Here is a 16,988-nt window from a genome sequence, read left to right on the forward strand (position 1 = left end):
AAAAAAATCATTTTGAGAAAAGATTTTTGGAAAAAAGTAAGCGATATAATAAAAGTTTATGAGCCTTTGGTAAAAGTGTTACACCTTGTAGATGGTGATGAAAAACCAATAATGGGCTTTATTTACGAGGTTATGGATAGAACTAAATAAGCAATTCAGCAAACTTGTTGTTATTCTGCTGAATATAAAAAATTTATTGACAATAGATAGAGTTTCATGCACTCTGACTTGTATTCAACTAGTAAGTAAACCAAGAATATATATGGTATTTAAAAAATATGTTTATTTTTTATACTTAAATTGCTTATATATTTATTTTTTATTACTTTACTATAATATTGTTATAAATTATGTTTAGGTTACTATTTAAATCCACAATTTCAATTTGAAGTGAAACATTCTACAAATGTATTTAAAGAAACATTAGAAGGTATAAAAGCAATTATTGAAAGATTAGAACCTTTGATAGATACTCAAATCAAAATGATTAATCAGCTTAGTATTTAATACTATTTTATAACTTTAACATTTATTTTATATATTAAAAATTAAATTATTTTTTATTTATTCATTTATTGTTGTATTTTTAATTGATGTAGTTGTTATTATTTCGAGACAAGCATGAAACATTTGGTAATCCATAAGCATAAAGAGCTTGGAAGCAAATGAATCTAGGTAAATAGTAAGTTAAATAATTATAATTCATTTATATTATTTAATTGTATAGCCCATTGAAATTTAATTTAAATAATTTTATACAGTTGAGTGGTGGATGATATATGGCACTTGTGTTTCTGAATTACAAAAACTAGCAATCAAAGTGCTTAGTCAAACAACATTTGCATCAAATTGTGAACATAATTGGAGCACATTTAGCTATATTCACACCAAAGTAAGAAACAGATTGAAGTTTGAAAGACTCTAAAAACTTGTATATACCTATTATAGCATGAAGTTGAGGATGAGACATCAGAAAAGAATGAGCATTGATGAAATAAATAATAGTTTTAATCCTATTAGCCTTGACCATATTTTTGAAGATGATGATCCACTAACAGAATGGCTGCAAGAGAAAGAAAATCCTCTATTAGATGGTCAAAACTTTGATTGGTTGCCTGCAGATAATTCTAATAATGAAATGAATGTTGAACGATCACGTCAATCTCAAGAAAAGAATGTGTCTCATTCAAGTTCAAGTCCAACACCAAGTCAAAGTGATGATGGTGGTGGTTTAAGTCCATATGATGATGGTGATGGAGATGGTGACGGTGATGGAGATGGTGACGATGATGGTGCAAATTTTGATGATAATATGGATGCAAATCGACCTTACAGCCCACTTGGAGGAAAATTTGGGCTTGTTGCTATTGGTGGACTTTTCATTAATATGACAGAATACAGAAGAAATCCATTTGCTGAATCTAGTAAGGGTCAAAGTGCACGTACAGCTCGATCAAAAGGAAAGGTGAAGAAGCACCATTATGATATTTCTAGAGGTTCTTCATCTTCAGGTGGAAAACCAAATTCTAGTAACTTTGAGTATAGTGAATCATCTGCTAGTACTCAAAGATATTACTATCCATCAGAACAACTTAATTTTCAACCTCCTTATGGTTATCCACCTCCATATGGTTATTATCCACCTCAAATGTATATTCCACCTCCTCAAATATATCCTCCACCTCAAATATATCAGTTATCACAAATGTATCATCCTCAAATATATCCTCCACCTTAAATGTATCAAGAACGAAGGCCTCAAAGATGGAGATGGAGTCAACTTGGCTCTCAAAGTGAAGATAGAGAATCTGATCCTCCTCGTCATTCTACCATGTGGTAAATTTTGAAATATATATCAATAATTGTAGTTGATGGAATTTGAAATTATTATATTTTTAAGTTTGTAATTTTATTAAATTAAATGCTTGGTATTTAACATATTATGTTTTGTTAATATTTGATTTGTCTAGAATTAATATTGAATATGAACTTGACCAAGAAAAATTTTATGGATAAACCAAATATGAATGCTTTTTATAATCTAAATAAAATTGTGAATAATTTTTTTAGAAAATAAAAAACATAGAGTGTCATAAACTATTTTTAAAATCATTGAATAAGAGTTTTTATAATTACAATTATAATTATAATTATAATTATAATTATAATTATTACATTTTATAATAAATTGTGCAAAAAAAAAATTCACGACCGTGATGACCGCAGTGACCGAATTATCTCCATTATATCTGAAAACGCGACAAATGTACGCGATCGAAAACATGACCGCGACCGCTATTTAAATCCCTTATATATACCCCGAGTATTCTTCACAGTTGACACTCCCATTCACTTAAGCTCCAACGTTAATGCATGGCTCAAACCAATGTCCTCTTAGAATCATTTCCAGCACAAGGCCACATTAATCGTTCCCTCGAATTCGCCATGAAACTAATTGGCAACGGCGTCAATGTCATCTTCATGACTGATGTCTCTGCCTCTCACCGCATGAGCAAAACTTCGCCTCCGCTGGGTTTAACCTACGCCACTTTCACAGATGGCTATGACTCAAGGGTTTAACGATAGCACTGATGATGCCAAGAATTACGTAGTGGAAATGAAGCGTCGCGCGGTTCTCAAACCTTAAGAGAGTACATTACTGCTAGAGCTAACCAAGGCACTCGGTTCACTTGAATTGTTTACTCCAATCTTGTTCCTTGAGTCGCTTTGGTGGCATAAGAGTTTCGAATCCCAACCACGTTCCTTTGGAACCAACCTGCTAGCATTTTGAGCATCTATTATCATTAGTTCAAAGGCTATGGTCATATCATTGAAAATGGCATCAATGATCCCTCTTTTGGGATGAAACTCCCAGGATTGCCACTGCTTGCTCGCCATGATCTGCCTTCCTTTTTCATCCCTCCAAATCCTTTCGCACCGGTGCTTCCAACCTATAAAGAGCATATAGAGATTCTTGACCAAGAAATCAACCCAAGAGTTTTGGTCAACACTTTTGATGCTTAAGAAGCTGAGGCTATGAATATCAAAGCTTTGGACAAATACAATTTAGTTGGAATCGGACCTTTGATGCCATCTGCCTCTCTAGAAGGAAAAAGCCTTCTGAAACTTCCTTTGGACGTGATATTTTCAAAGTTACAAAAGAGTGCAGGGAAATGGAATGGCTCAATTCCGAGCCCGAAAATTCAGTCATATATGCATCATTTGTAAGCATTTCAAAGTTTGCAAAACCACAGATGGAAGAACTAGCAAAAGGGTTGCTTGACACTGGCCGTCCATTTTTATGGGCGAGAAGAGAAAGAAGAAGAAGAAGAGCGAATGAGTTGTCAAAAGGAATTAGAAAAGTAAGGGATGCTAGTGCCATGGTGCTTACAAGTGGAAGTTCTTTCCCATCTATCAGTTAGATGTTCTTGTTAAAAACAAATAAATAAGAGGAGAAATAATAAAAAAAGAATTTTGGATTTGAGATATGAAAAATATTTATTTAAAATCAATTATGTCTCTAAAATATAACAAAATCTCAAAACTCTTCAAGTAGAAGTAGTGAAAATGATTATATTGAAAGATCTATTTATAATAAAGAACAAATATAAACTTCCATTAAAATAGTTAGAATCTTTTGTATGATCATGATTTTTATAAATAATAATCTATTTATATTCAAATAATTAAATCATTTATCATATGATAATTATTTCTGTTCAAATATAATTATTTAAAATATGAATAAAATAAAATAAAAATTAACTTTACTCATCAATAATTAAATTCTTTTATCTAATATGAAATACACTACATTCTAAACTACTAACAGTTCTGTGAATCATTGCAGATGGAACTCAACGTTCGAAAGCTTGCTTTCAGGGGTTCCTTTGGTGACATTACCTCAATGGGCAGATCAACCAACCAATTCAAAGCTTGTGCAGGATTTATGGGAAACAGGGGTGAGGGTGACACAGAAAGAAGAAGGAATAGTTGAAGGTTGTGAGATAAAGAGATGCTGGGCATTGATGATGGGAGGTGGAAAGAGAGGAGACGAAATGAGAAGGAATGCCAAGAAATGGGAAGATTTGGCCAGAGAAGCTGCCATGGAAGGTAGGTCTTCGGACAATAACCTTAAAGCCTCCGTGGCTGAACTTATAAACCTTTCTTGAGTACAGTACATCAATTATATTAGTGACCATATGTAATATTTTATTTTCATCAATGACCTTAAAAATTAAATTTTTTTATCTATGACATTTTTAAAATATCCTAAATTCATCAATTTCATCAACAAGCATTATTTAACAAAAATATATTACATTAGTGTGTTACGTAAATGTTCACTAACATAAATTTCAATTTAAAAATCAAATGTTTCTGTTGCTTTTTTGGCCATATGAACATTCACATGAATATTTACATGCCGTTGAGATGACAAATTTTATCATATTTTAATGTTGTTGCATGAAAATAGATAAATTTAAAATATTTTTAAAAGGTTAAGAATTTAAATATTGAGTTTTAAAAGTTGTGGATAAAAATAAAATATTGTATAAGTCATAATTACGTGATGTTATTTATTTTTAAAATTTAATATTGTACTATGATTTGGGGTTTAATTTTGTGTTCTTTTTCTTGTTCGTAATAGAATTCCAAGCGTATGGAACTTTAACGTTTTCATGACTTTTAGGAATAAATAAAAGTATTAAAATTCAATAAGAGCAAAAATGGGGATTGAACAGTCTTGTTAGGGATAGAGTTGGAAAGTATATGGACCAAAACAAAAAACAGTTGTACTTTGTCAAAAATTAAATGTAACCCAACTCATTTTGTACCAATCTACTCGTTAACAAAGATGATAAATAAAGTCGAGAGTGTGATTTTGACTATGAAATTAGATCCCTCTAAATGAAAAACATATGTTTCTCTTACGAGGGAACAAAACCAAATTACCTTGCATATAGTGTAAGAAAATTTTATCTCGTAAATGTCGGAAAATGTTAGTGCTGCAATTTGTTTGTGGTGATAATAGATGAAGTCAGGATCCATGGCTACCATTTATTTGTTGTTTATGGTAGCACTGTCGGTCTGGCCACTGTCTTCTTCAATATTGATTATACAATTCGTAGGATTCGCATTTCATAGCATTCTTCTCAATCCTAATACTATATGTATTGCACAAATATTTTATAATTTATACTACATTAACCGCAAACGTCACATTTCGATCTCAATCAACCAATTGTTTGTTATATAAAATCCTTCGCTACTCTCTACAATTTCAGTACAGAAAATCCATTCAATAGCTCAAGCTTCAACCCTTGCTATCTTTGCTTTGCATGGCTTAACATTTCCTGCACAAGGCCACATTAACCCTACCCTTCAATTTGCCAAGAAACTGACAGCTAATGGCGTCCATGTCACTTTCGTGACTGCCGTCTCTGCCTTCAACCACATGAGCAAAACTTCCCATCCTCAGGGTTTAACTTATGTCACTTTCTCCGATGGTTATGACCAAGGATTTAACTAAAGTACCGATGATGCCAACCATTACATGGTTGAGTTGCGGTTCTCAAACCTTGAGAGAATTCATTGCTCAAAGTATCAATCAAAGCACACAGTTTGCTTGCATTATTTAATATTGCACTTTTTTTCCTTGGGTAGCAGTGATCGTTTGTGAGTTTCACATCCCGGCCAAGACCCTTGTAATCAACCTGCTAGTATTTCGAACATATATTATCATTACTTCAAAGGCTATATATGAGGATGTCATCGGAAATGGTATCAACAATTCGTTTGCCATTGAACTTCAAGGATTGCCACTTCTTACTCGCCATAATTTGCCTTCCTTTTTCGTCCCCCCCCCCCCCCCCCCCCCCCAATCCTTATGCTTTGGCGCTTCCATAGTTTAAAGAGCATATAGAAATTCTTGAACAAGAAACTAACCCAACAGTTTTGGTGAATACTTTTAATGCCATCTGTTTTTGTTGAGGGAAAAAACCCTTCTGAAATTTCCTTTGGGGGTAATTTTTTCAAGGTTAAAAAGGAGTATAAAGAAATGGAATGACTTAACGCTAAGCCTGAAAGTTCAGTCATATATGTAATTATTTGGAAGCGTTTCTGTCTTTGCGAAACCACAGATAGAAGAACTAGCAAAAGGATTGCTTGACATTTGCCGCACATTTTTGTGGGTAATAAGGGAAGGTGGAGGAGAACAGAAAGAAGAGGAGGGATTGAGTTGTCATAAGGAATTGGGAAAGCAAGGGATGATAGTTCCACGGTTTTCATAATTGGAAGTTATTTGCGATCCATCTCTTGGGTGTTTCGTCACGCATTGAGGAAGGGAACTCAACTTTTGAAAGCTAGGTTTGGGGTTCTTCACATCATTCCTATTTTGATCTGCACTAGAATTTCGAGCATATGTATAGAATTTAACGTTGACACGTGATCCGTTTTATAATTGATAGTGATTAATTATTTTTAAAATGTAAAAAAAATATATATATATATATATTATATTCAAAAGAGCAAATATGGAGGTTTAAGTGTCTTTGTAGAGATAAGATCTCGAATTGCTTAAACAAATTAAAAGAACTGAAATTTATGCAACAGAGACAGAATTCATCCAGTAAACCGCATGAAGTGTGATACAAGGCAGTAAGATAGGCTGCAAATGATTTCATCATAACTTCCTTGACAATCAAGGCAGTTAAATTATGAGAAGAGAATTAAAATGTTTAAAACGGTCTTGATTTAAGAAACAATGACACAATGGGAGTTGGAAAAGATTATCAAAATTTAGTTTTTTTTAAAAGAAAATTAGTGCCCAAAAGGAAATTTTGTTTTAAATGTAATTTCTCTCGTGACAAAAGGCGAAGCTTAGTCCCGTAAAAAGATCATGTATGAAGAGGAAATGGGATAGCAAAAAAATTTAGGGATCGGCTAGGCAAAAACGGATCATAAAAGATCCTAATATCCCGTACTTAGGGTTAGGGATAGGGCTTCATAGAAATACTTCGAGTTTGAAAAGAACTGCAGACAGAGCATCAACAGATTATGAGGTTGAGAAACTGCAACAGCCCATTCATTGTATGATCAGATGTTACAAAGGATTACAAATATAACTGAAATGAAACAGTGTAAATCATATTTGCCAACAGTGAAATCCTAGTTTCAGTCAATAAATTCAAACCTCAAATACCAAAAAAAAAAAAAAAAAAATCTCATATTCAATTATCACCGGTAATGAGCAGTGACAGAACTCAAGAAACCCAATTCCTAAACATTCAATCAGCTATAAGGAAACTCAAAGATTACTAATGCCAATGGCATAGCAATCGAAGCAAACAACTAAAAATTACATCTTTGCAACACAAGCACCAGTGTAACCAAGTCTACACCACGGACAAAGAAAAAGCATTTCATCATCAAAACGGAACTTGCAGTTCTAAATTGTTTAATACTTGTTCTCATTGTAAGTAAAGGAAATTGTTCCACCTAGCCAGAAAAATGGACAAAAAAGAGGGAAGTACAGCTTTCCACTCCACTCATCCATAACTCAAACAGCAAATATAAATTCAACAACAAAACAAAACCAACTAACAAAAAAATTGGTCCAAGGTAATTTATAAAACAAATAGTACTAAATTACTGTGATACACCAAGCCACTTAGTGAAGTTCTCAAACTCGGTGTAGTCACTATCAGAGATCATTGTCTGGTACCAAGCCTTTCCTGCAGACTTGATTGTAGCTGCCTCCTCCTGAAAGGTTCAAAGGCAAAAGGGAAACAAAAAGAAAAGGTGAATCCCACATTCTGAATGATAAGAGGTTTAAAAATACAATTTGCATCAAGCAAATCGGTTACATCAACGAGCGATACAATGAATTAAACAAATTGAACAAGCAAGCCAGGCTACAAAAACTAAACCAAAAATCATTATGCGAACAAGAATGAAAACTAAATGAAATCCAGAGAAGACAAGAACAGATCAAAAGAATCAAATACCTTAGAGAGGGGTTTCCTTTTCTTGTCAAGCTTCTCCTTCTTGGCCTTGACTCGTTGAGCCTCAGCCAAAAGAGACATTCTCCTAGCAGTTTTAGCATATGGGTTAAGCTTCAGCATAGCATTCAAATTCTTAAGGGGATTCTTCTTCATTGGGGCTCTCTTGACATCCTTCTTAATCGGCTTCACAACCGATTGGACCTCATCTGAGTTAATAATCCTAGCCAAATCAGCATTAACCATCTTGGGACGGGGAAGCACGTATCCCTTCTTCTTCTCGGAACACTTATCAAAAGTCCCATAGATGGAATCAAGCTTCTCAAAAGCCGATTTAGTCCAGATCACAAAGCGCCCCAAATGTCCACCCGGCGCAAGTTTGAGCAAATTCAACCTATCCACATTGGCTATTTCCACGCCAGGAATGTTCCTGAATGCCTTCACAAGCTTAGCTCCCTCAGTTCCGTACACAATCAATGGCCCTTTCCGAGAAATATAGCGACGATTCCTCATTTTTCCCTTTCCGGGACGAATGGCCTGGCTATCTTTAGCCTTCTCGACGTCCGGATAAGCCCCGATCTGTTTCAACACCTTAATAGCAGCGGAAGTCTTCTCAACACTCTCAGCCGAATCCGAAATCACAAGTGGAAGTTCCGGAACCGACTCGATTCGGTGTCCACGCGCCATCACAAGAGAAGGAATAGCCGAAGCAGAAATAGCAGAAACGACGGCGTATCGTTTCAGGTTAACATTGATTTTGCGGTGCCAGCGACGCCAGATCTTAGTTGGAGCAAACATACGACCACCACGACACATGTTACCGAAAGCACCTTGACCAGCTCTGTGGGTACCACCACCAGGAACACGTGGGATACGTGAGACGGCTCGACCAGTCCCCCAGGATTCGGCGGAGGTTTGGTGACCAGCGCGTTTGGAGACGGCGTATGGTTGACGTTTGTTTTTGGAGATGTTGTCGTGGACGTGGCTGACGATGTCAGGGCGGATGGCGGCTTTCATGACATCGGGGAGAGGAGCGGTTGAGGCGACGTCGGTGGCCATGTCCCCTTCCAAAGGTTGGACATTAACGAGTGGGCGAACGGCTGCAGCGGCCATTTTTTGGGTTGGGGGAGTGGGGATGGGGAGTGTAGGAGGCGAAGGGTTTTTGGTAGAGAAAATAAACTAGGGTTTGGAAAATATATATAGTGTCAATGTTTAGGGTTAATTTTATTTAGTTTAGGATTGTTTGGTGATGGGTTTTGCCGTAGTTTGTTCTGGAATAAGGTTCGGCCTTCCTAAAATAAGATAATCCAATGGGCCTTGTTTATCTTCATTAGTTGATTTTATAATTTTAAATATAATATAATAGTATGATATAAAATTATATTTTAATGATATCTTAATGTTGTAAAGTGACTAATCGAATTAAGATTATTGTATGGATCCAATTACATGAGCTAAATCATATTACTGCAAACATCGTCAATAGAAAACTATATGATGCTTGAAACTTTAATGTTATTATTTTAGAATAAATTGTTATCAGAACAGATACGGTTAAAATAATAAAATTATTTTTGAAGTTTATGACTTTATTTAAATCATTTATATATTTTTATTGTATTTAAATAATTAAAATAAATTTTAACTTATATTTAAAAAAATTTTAAATATTTAGTTAGAAAGAATGGTAAAAACAATCATCCCAAACATCTCATTTCAGCACTCGAATCAACATGAAGCTACGTGAGTTGTTTTATCAAACTCAAAACTGGCCATAAAAAATTCAAGTGTTTTTCTTTTTTAATCACTGAAACGTAACATGAAGGCTTTTATAAGATAAAAATGCCTTTTATGATATCTTGCTGCTGTTTTCAAGGTATTAGATGGATAAACAATTGTCTATCCATTAAAATAACTTTTTCTTGAATTTTGTAGGATCCTTGTCACAGATTAAGAATAGCTAATTGTACATTTTATGTTCAAATCTTTCTTTTATTCTTGAAACATCTTTTGACTTCTACCGGTAAGGATTTATTAAAAGCTAAGCTAATTATGTAGGACTATAGAGGTCAAAGTTTACTAATCTTTGAGACAAGTCGCTCCACTAGTTGTTGAAAGAAGGTTCAAGAGTCCATTTGTCAAGGTGACTGTAATTCTTGAATGTGTTCTAAGGGGTACCACCACTTACTTGGTCATGTTAGGATAAATGTCATTACTTCGCCATAAATCATATTGTAAGAACCTTTGATCGTGATTTGAGTAATTTATAGCCCTCTTATCAAACTAGCTTTGATACCAACTAATATCAAGACCCGTTATGTAAGTTAGCCATTGGTGGTACTTCAAAAACTAGTTTTCGATAAACCTCACTTATTAATTGCATGGTGGCTAGCCTACCTAGGCATGTCAGGATAAAAACCAATGTTTCATCACAGATCACACGAAGGATGTTTGGGAAGAGGTCTACATAACATATCTGGAAGAACATTATCCTTTTCTTTTATATGTGTTATGGTGAAAGAGTATTTTAAAAATTGTTGAGAGACTTTAAGCAACTATACATTTGGCATATTTTTTTTCTGAAATTGAGCATGTGGATCAGGGGATACTCTAGGGTATCTTGCATAAGTTTTTATCCATTGGATTTATATGATAATGGGTCTAAACCATTGAAAGAAAAACTTAAGATGTTGATGACTAGGGTCCATCTGATTTTTTTTTTTTTTAGATTGATGGTTGACTGATGAAAATAGTGAAAGGTCTTTTAAGCTTTTGGAATGAAAATTCTACAGCAATGTAGTAAAGGTGACAAAGGTACCATATGAAATAAACAATTTTTTTTTTTAGAACCAAAGTGTGGTAGTTTAGGTGTATTCCAAAAGACTGAATGAAGGTGTCTCCAAATCTTCTGAGTATCTTAGATTGGTATTCAAATAAGAGGTGTAGGGCCTTTTGGTTAAAGGTTATAGTTGCAATTAATCTTGGTAATTTTTGAGGTAGTTTTTCAATTGGGATGTTGAGGAATTCATTAGAAAGGTCAAATCCATCACCAATGTGAGGTTTTTCTGAATAAGGAACAAATGGGGTTTTTTTAGGATGAAGGTAAGGGTGAATGATTCATCATGGAGATTACTGAAATAATCTTAAAAGAACTAAAAAAATGTTTGGATAACATATCTGGGAGAATATTATCCTTTTCTTTTATATGCGTTGTGATAAAAAAAGACTTTGAAAACCATTGAAAAAGTCTAAGCAACTGTGCATTTGGCATTTACTTTTTTCTAAAATTGAGCATCTAGTTAAAGGCTAACATATCTAGTTCTACAAGAAAGTGATATCCAATGAGATGAATTCAAATCTTTGGATTCCATATTTCATTGTTAGAATCTCTTTTAACGTATAGTGATAATTGATTTCTGAATCTTTAAATTTACTATTTTTGTAACCATATATTTGTCTGGTTTCATCTTTTTCTTCGATAAAGGCTGTTGATCAAAATTTGTCTCTTGCATCTATCAAACTATTTTATTAATATAAAATTCTTTCTTAATTGGTTTTATCTCAATTATTTTATTACATAAAAATTTGAATATTTATTTATAAAAATTATATTAAAGGAAAAATGAAATGGAATTGTAATTTTAATAAAAAAAACTAAGCATCAATAAGTAAATAGATAATTTGAATAATAACTTTTAATAAATAAATTATACATTAATCAGTAAATCAAATATTCAAATAAATTTTTCCTTAATCAAATTTTTTATAATTGCTTAAAAACATTTACTTGTCACATTTTGACTACTCTTGAGAAAAAGTTTAAATTTGGAGTTTTTATTATTTTATATTTATATTGATAAAAATATAAAAAAAATATATTTTTTAAAAATTTAATGAAATATTTTTTAAATATTTATTTTATAAAATTTAATTAATCAAAATGCTAAAAATAATAGATGTTAAAGACAAAAAATGTTGCTTAAAAAAATTAAATATGAAATTCAAAGTTTAACTCAATTAATTTATGTTACCACTTTTAAAAAATAATATTAAGTAATCTTGGGATTCAAATATAAATACCTACAGCTTCATCTCTTATTCTCAAATTGTGATCTTTTAAAAAACAACTATAAAATTTTAAACAAATAAAAGATTGATGACTAAAGTAACTTATTTGAAATATAATCTTTTAAAAATAAATTTTGTGGTAAAGGGGTATGATGTTTTAAAAATCATTTAACAAAATCCAAACATGTTATTTTTTATAGGGATAGATGATTCATAATCACATGGAATTTTTTTTTATTATTTTCCTTATTTTTATTTAGTTAAATTGTCAATAAATGTACCCTAGTTTCATTTATAATTAGAAAAATATTCTTTTATCATCAAAGATATCAATTTTTTTGTGTAGACGTAGATTTTAAATTATTACTTTGTTTTTTGTTACCCAAAATGTTACTCTTTAGGTAAACATGTACATGCATCTATATAAATTTATAAAGAACAATGTTTAAATAAAAGTAAATAAATATAATAAGAGTAGAATTAAAAAAAAAAGTTCCTTTGATAGTTATAATTTTTATTTTTTTATTATTTTCTTCAAAAAAAATTACTTTGAAGTCAAATAAAAGCAAAAACGAAAAAAGTCAAATATAACCAATTAAAATAGACAAATAGTTAAAATGTACACCAATTTATAATGTAAGTAATTAATAAAAATAGAAGCATCATTTTATTAGCTAAGTAAATTGCATATTTTATAATCTTATATTGATTTTTTGTTTTTTTTTTTTTCAATAAAATGGAAAACAAAATATTAAAAACAAGAACCATTTAAAGACTAAAGAGTAAAATAGCATAAAATATGTAAAAAAAAAAATAATAATACTATTTACCTATTTATTGGCACGTGAAGTCAACTAACTTGTTATCTCAGTTTCTCGGCTTTGAACTTTAAAATTTTAAGAATATAATTGTTTCGTAGAAATTACTTTTTAGAAAAATAAGTTTTAAAAAATGTTTACATTTTTTGAAAAAGTAAAAATTTTGTATTGTTTTGATAAGTTAATGAAAAATATTTTCTGTTATTTAGTTGTTTTTTGAAATTTTTATTTTTTAAAATAATATTAATATAATTATGAAAATATTAAAATTTATTTATTATGAAAATATATTGAAATTATTTATTATTAAATTTATTAGTTTTCAAGAATAATTATATTTTAATAATAATATTTAATATTAAAATATTATATTAATATAAAAATAATTAAAATAAAATAATTTATTATTCTTCACGTTAATATTTTAAAATATTTAAAATAGTATTACTATTCTTAAAATATTATTTTTATTAATATCAAAATAATAATATTTATTATTAAAATATTTATACTATTAAAATATTTATATTTAATATTGAAAGTATCTATTGTTAAATCATAACAAAATTTTATTTTATTTATGTTTATTATTAAAATAGTAATATAAATACATTAATAAATAAAAATATAAAATTATATATTTTAAACTAAAATAATAAGAAATTATTAAAATATTCTTATTAAGAAAATAACATTATTATATTATTTAAAATTAATTATTAAAATAATAAAAATATTATTATATATGTTATTATTTATTATTAAGATAATAATATAATAATATTTACTATTGAAATATTAAAAATATTTATATTTAATAATATAAAAAAATAAAAATATTTAAAATTCAAATATCAAAAGACTTTTAATATTAATATTTCAATTAAAATTAAATAAAATAATTATTATTAATATAATATTTTTTAAGTCGAATCAAATCAAGTTTGAGTTTAAAATATTATATTTAAAGTCTTGAGAATATGATTGCATGAATGCTCTTGACATTATTAGTGAAATTAATTTTGTATATTTTTTGGATATGCTTGTTTTTAAAACTTATGTTTAACCATGAATTTGTTTACAAATACTTGACATTGATGATATCATGCTTTATGAAATTATTATTGGTGCTTGTTAAGATAAAATATGTCCGTAATTATTTTTCTATTTATGTACAAACTTAAGGGAGCATACAAAGCTTAATGATTTTGAAATTAATGTTTTACTTTGAAAGTGATTTTTGCTAGAGTCAAGCCTTAAAATATAAAATTTATTTTTGTAAGTTTTTAATTGTAAAATGAATTTGAATATCTTGAATTCAATTATTTAAACTTACTCAAACAAAGAAAACTATATAACTTGCAATAATTTCAATTTCTCATAAGTGCTACAAGCAAATTTTGAAGGATTTTAAAGCTTAAAATATCAAATCTTGTTTTTGAACATTTATGGGCATAAAAACCATTTGGACTTTTTCAAAGTGTGATATAAAACTTTTCTAAATTATTTGAAGAGCTTCAATGTGAGTTTAAACATATTTGCTCATGTTAATAGCCCTTTTCAAGGAAATATAGGTTTTAAGAATTGACTTTTTTATTTTCTTGGTTCTAAGGCCAAATGGCCACTTAAACAACTTTGTTTTATCATTTGAAACTTGTTGGAAAGGTTCAGGACGGTTAAAAATGAGCTTGACTAGTTTTGAGATTTATTAAGGTATTTTTCAATCAAAAATGAGTTTTAAAGTGCAAAAATCAAAATTCTAGACATATTAAGCTTTGAATGGATTATCTTATTGTGTTTTTGCATAAATATATTTGCTTGAATGATTTTAGCATGACGAATATGTCTCATATTTTTTTATGCATTTTATTTGATATGCATTGATTTGTGATTATTTAAAATGCCTATATGACCATATTGTTTAAAATTACTTGTTTATAATGCTTGGATCTTGTGAAATATTTTTTTAAAACTTGATTGTTATATTCTCAATTGTTATAACTCTTAATTTGTAAATTGATGAACATCTTAAGCTTAAGTAATATATATTGATTCATTGTTCATCTATGGTTTTGGTCAAAATATGTGCTTATATGATCATTAATTCAAGTTGAACTTAATGTTTAAGATTTGAAAATACTTAAATTTTTTTTATCTCTTGATTTTTAAAATGTTTTTAAATATACTTACTCTTGTCCTAAATTGATTCATTAATTTTATGAAATATTTTAGAACTTGTGTTTAATTGACTTATCTTTTGGTTTGGGATTAAGTATTGATAAACTAATTGTGTTTAATGATATGTGTTATTAGTTCATCTATTGTTCTTATCAAGTATGTGCATACATGATAAATACGATTTTTCTTCACTTGACATGGTTGTAACATGACTTAAGTAAATGATTTTTTAATGATGCTTATTTTTAGCTTAATTCATTGTTAATTATTACCTATAATTTGTGTAGACATATCTATGCTTTTGTGCTAAAATTTTCTTAAATATATTTTTGATGATAAATATGTCTTCCTTGAGTTTTTAATTTTCATATGACCTAAAATTTATTTTGATATATTATTTGGTGATTTCTCGAATATACATGATTATTGAATACGTCTTCTTTGTATATAAATGATATAGAAAGATTGATGTTTTACACATTACTTAAGAATTTTTGCTTTAGTGCCACCATTGTGCTATATGATGTTTATTATGATGAATGGTCTATAGCTTTAGTTAATATTGAATGCTTTGTTAGCAAATTGGCAATTTGTGCTTAATGAGTAAAATTTTCTTTTGCCTATAACGACTTAGAATATAAAATTTATTTTCTAACAATTAGTATAACTTTTATCAATTGATATTTTTGATGTTATTAATGAACATTTCTTTGTCAAGAATATTTTTTTTAAGTCCATGCTAAGAGAACTTGGAACAAGCATGAACAATCTTACATTTTTGAAATTTCAAGTATAGCAAGCAAAGCATGTCATCCTCATCAATCAAGCCTAGTTTTGCTCAAATAAAGTGGATCAGAGAATTCAAAGTTAAATGAGCATAACAACAAAGCTTAACATAGATAGAGGTAAATGTATCGACTTTATGATATGATGTATGAGTTTGAATACATATACATGCTTACTTTGATATGTGCAAATATATGATTTTGTGGTTGAATATATGAACATATTGCACAAATTAATCACCAAGTCACCCGGTAGATATTGTCTCAATATTCTTAAAAACTTGGATTAATTAATTCACTTCGATTAGTATTCATGCCTAGTTCTTAATTGCTTTGATGAGATTGATAGTTTTAATGCATGAATATTTAGTCAATGCATGAATCCTTGAACATGGATATGAGTTAAATTGATTGATTTCTTTAAACATGTTCATTGGTTAAGATTATTGAAATAGCATATATCACATTATGTCTAAATGTTTGTATCTTTATTAGTATATTGGTATATGTGATTTGAAATATTTTTGTGTATGCTTGTATGATTTTGATTGAAATACATATTTAGATACTTGCATATGTTTAAATTAAGTTCATTGCTTTGCATTGAAATAAATAGGAATATATTTGAATAATTATGCTTTCATTATTTTTTTGCTATAGCATTTCTATTCATCAAGCTTGAAAAATTATGATTGTATAATTCTTTGATTGAATATTTGTTTTGGATAGGATATGCTTATGAAAGAATGCTATTATGCATATAATGATTGAACTTTTTATATGCTTAAAATATATTGTGATCCTTGAAAGTCTGTGAACAAAATAGCTAGCAATTGATAACAATTGGTATCAAAATTGTTAAAGAATTTGTTAACTTTCATGGACACTTGTTTATATGCCTATTATTGATATAACTTAAACCTTTCATGCAAAATTGTGTGTGCCTTAAATTGATTAATCCTTATTTTGAAAAGGAAGAGAAATTTTAGAATACAATTTTGCCTAATTTGTTTTGTGATAACAATTGGTATGTTTTGTGATAACATATCTTTAACAATTAGTATCCTTAACAATTGGTATGAGTTTGTATGCATGTGCTTGAACTTATACTTAATTGCTATTGATGTTTTATGTTC

General features: G+C 29.6%; 1 protein-coding gene and 1 pseudogene across 1 annotated transcript; one reads left to right on the forward strand and one right to left on the reverse strand.

Annotated features, from left to right (window-relative positions):
- The first annotated feature begins 2,373 nt into the window (after positions 1–2,373).
- LOC111316390 (phloretin 4'-O-glucosyltransferase-like) lies at positions 2,374–5,533 on the forward strand (annotated as a pseudogene).
- Positions 5,534–7,442: 1,909 nt separating this feature from the next.
- On the reverse strand, positions 7,443–9,181 carry LOC111316914 (large ribosomal subunit protein uL4-like). Its single transcript, XM_022919149.2, has 2 exons — positions 8,010–9,181; positions 7,443–7,764 (listed from the first exon to the last, which is right to left on the reverse strand). The coding sequence occupies exons 1-2, from the start codon at positions 9,114–9,116 to the stop codon at positions 7,651–7,653; spliced, it is 1,221 nt and encodes a 406-aa protein (XP_022774884.2). The 5' UTR covers positions 9,117–9,181; the 3' UTR covers positions 7,443–7,650.
- Between the last annotated feature and the right edge of the window lie 7,807 nt (positions 9,182–16,988).

This window comes from Durio zibethinus, chromosome 24 (genome assembly GCF_047325235.1).
Source record: "Durio zibethinus cultivar Kanyao isolate XHJ-2024 chromosome 24, ASM4732523v1, whole genome shotgun sequence".
In the NCBI taxonomy this organism is placed as follows: Eukaryota; Viridiplantae; Streptophyta; class Magnoliopsida; order Malvales; family Malvaceae; genus Durio; species Durio zibethinus.

What these genes read in the sequence shown, in the direction of transcription:
- LOC111316914 (XM_022919149.2), bottom strand. Translation starts at nt 9,116, where the DNA reads ATGGCCGCTGCAGCCGTTCGCCCACTCGTTAATGTCCAACCTTTGGAA. An exon ending in AAAGGAAACCCCTCTCTAAG is followed by an intron (nt 7,765 to 8,009) that starts GTATTTGATTCT and finishes TGAACCTTTCAG; the next exon opens with GAGGAGGCAGCTACAATCAA.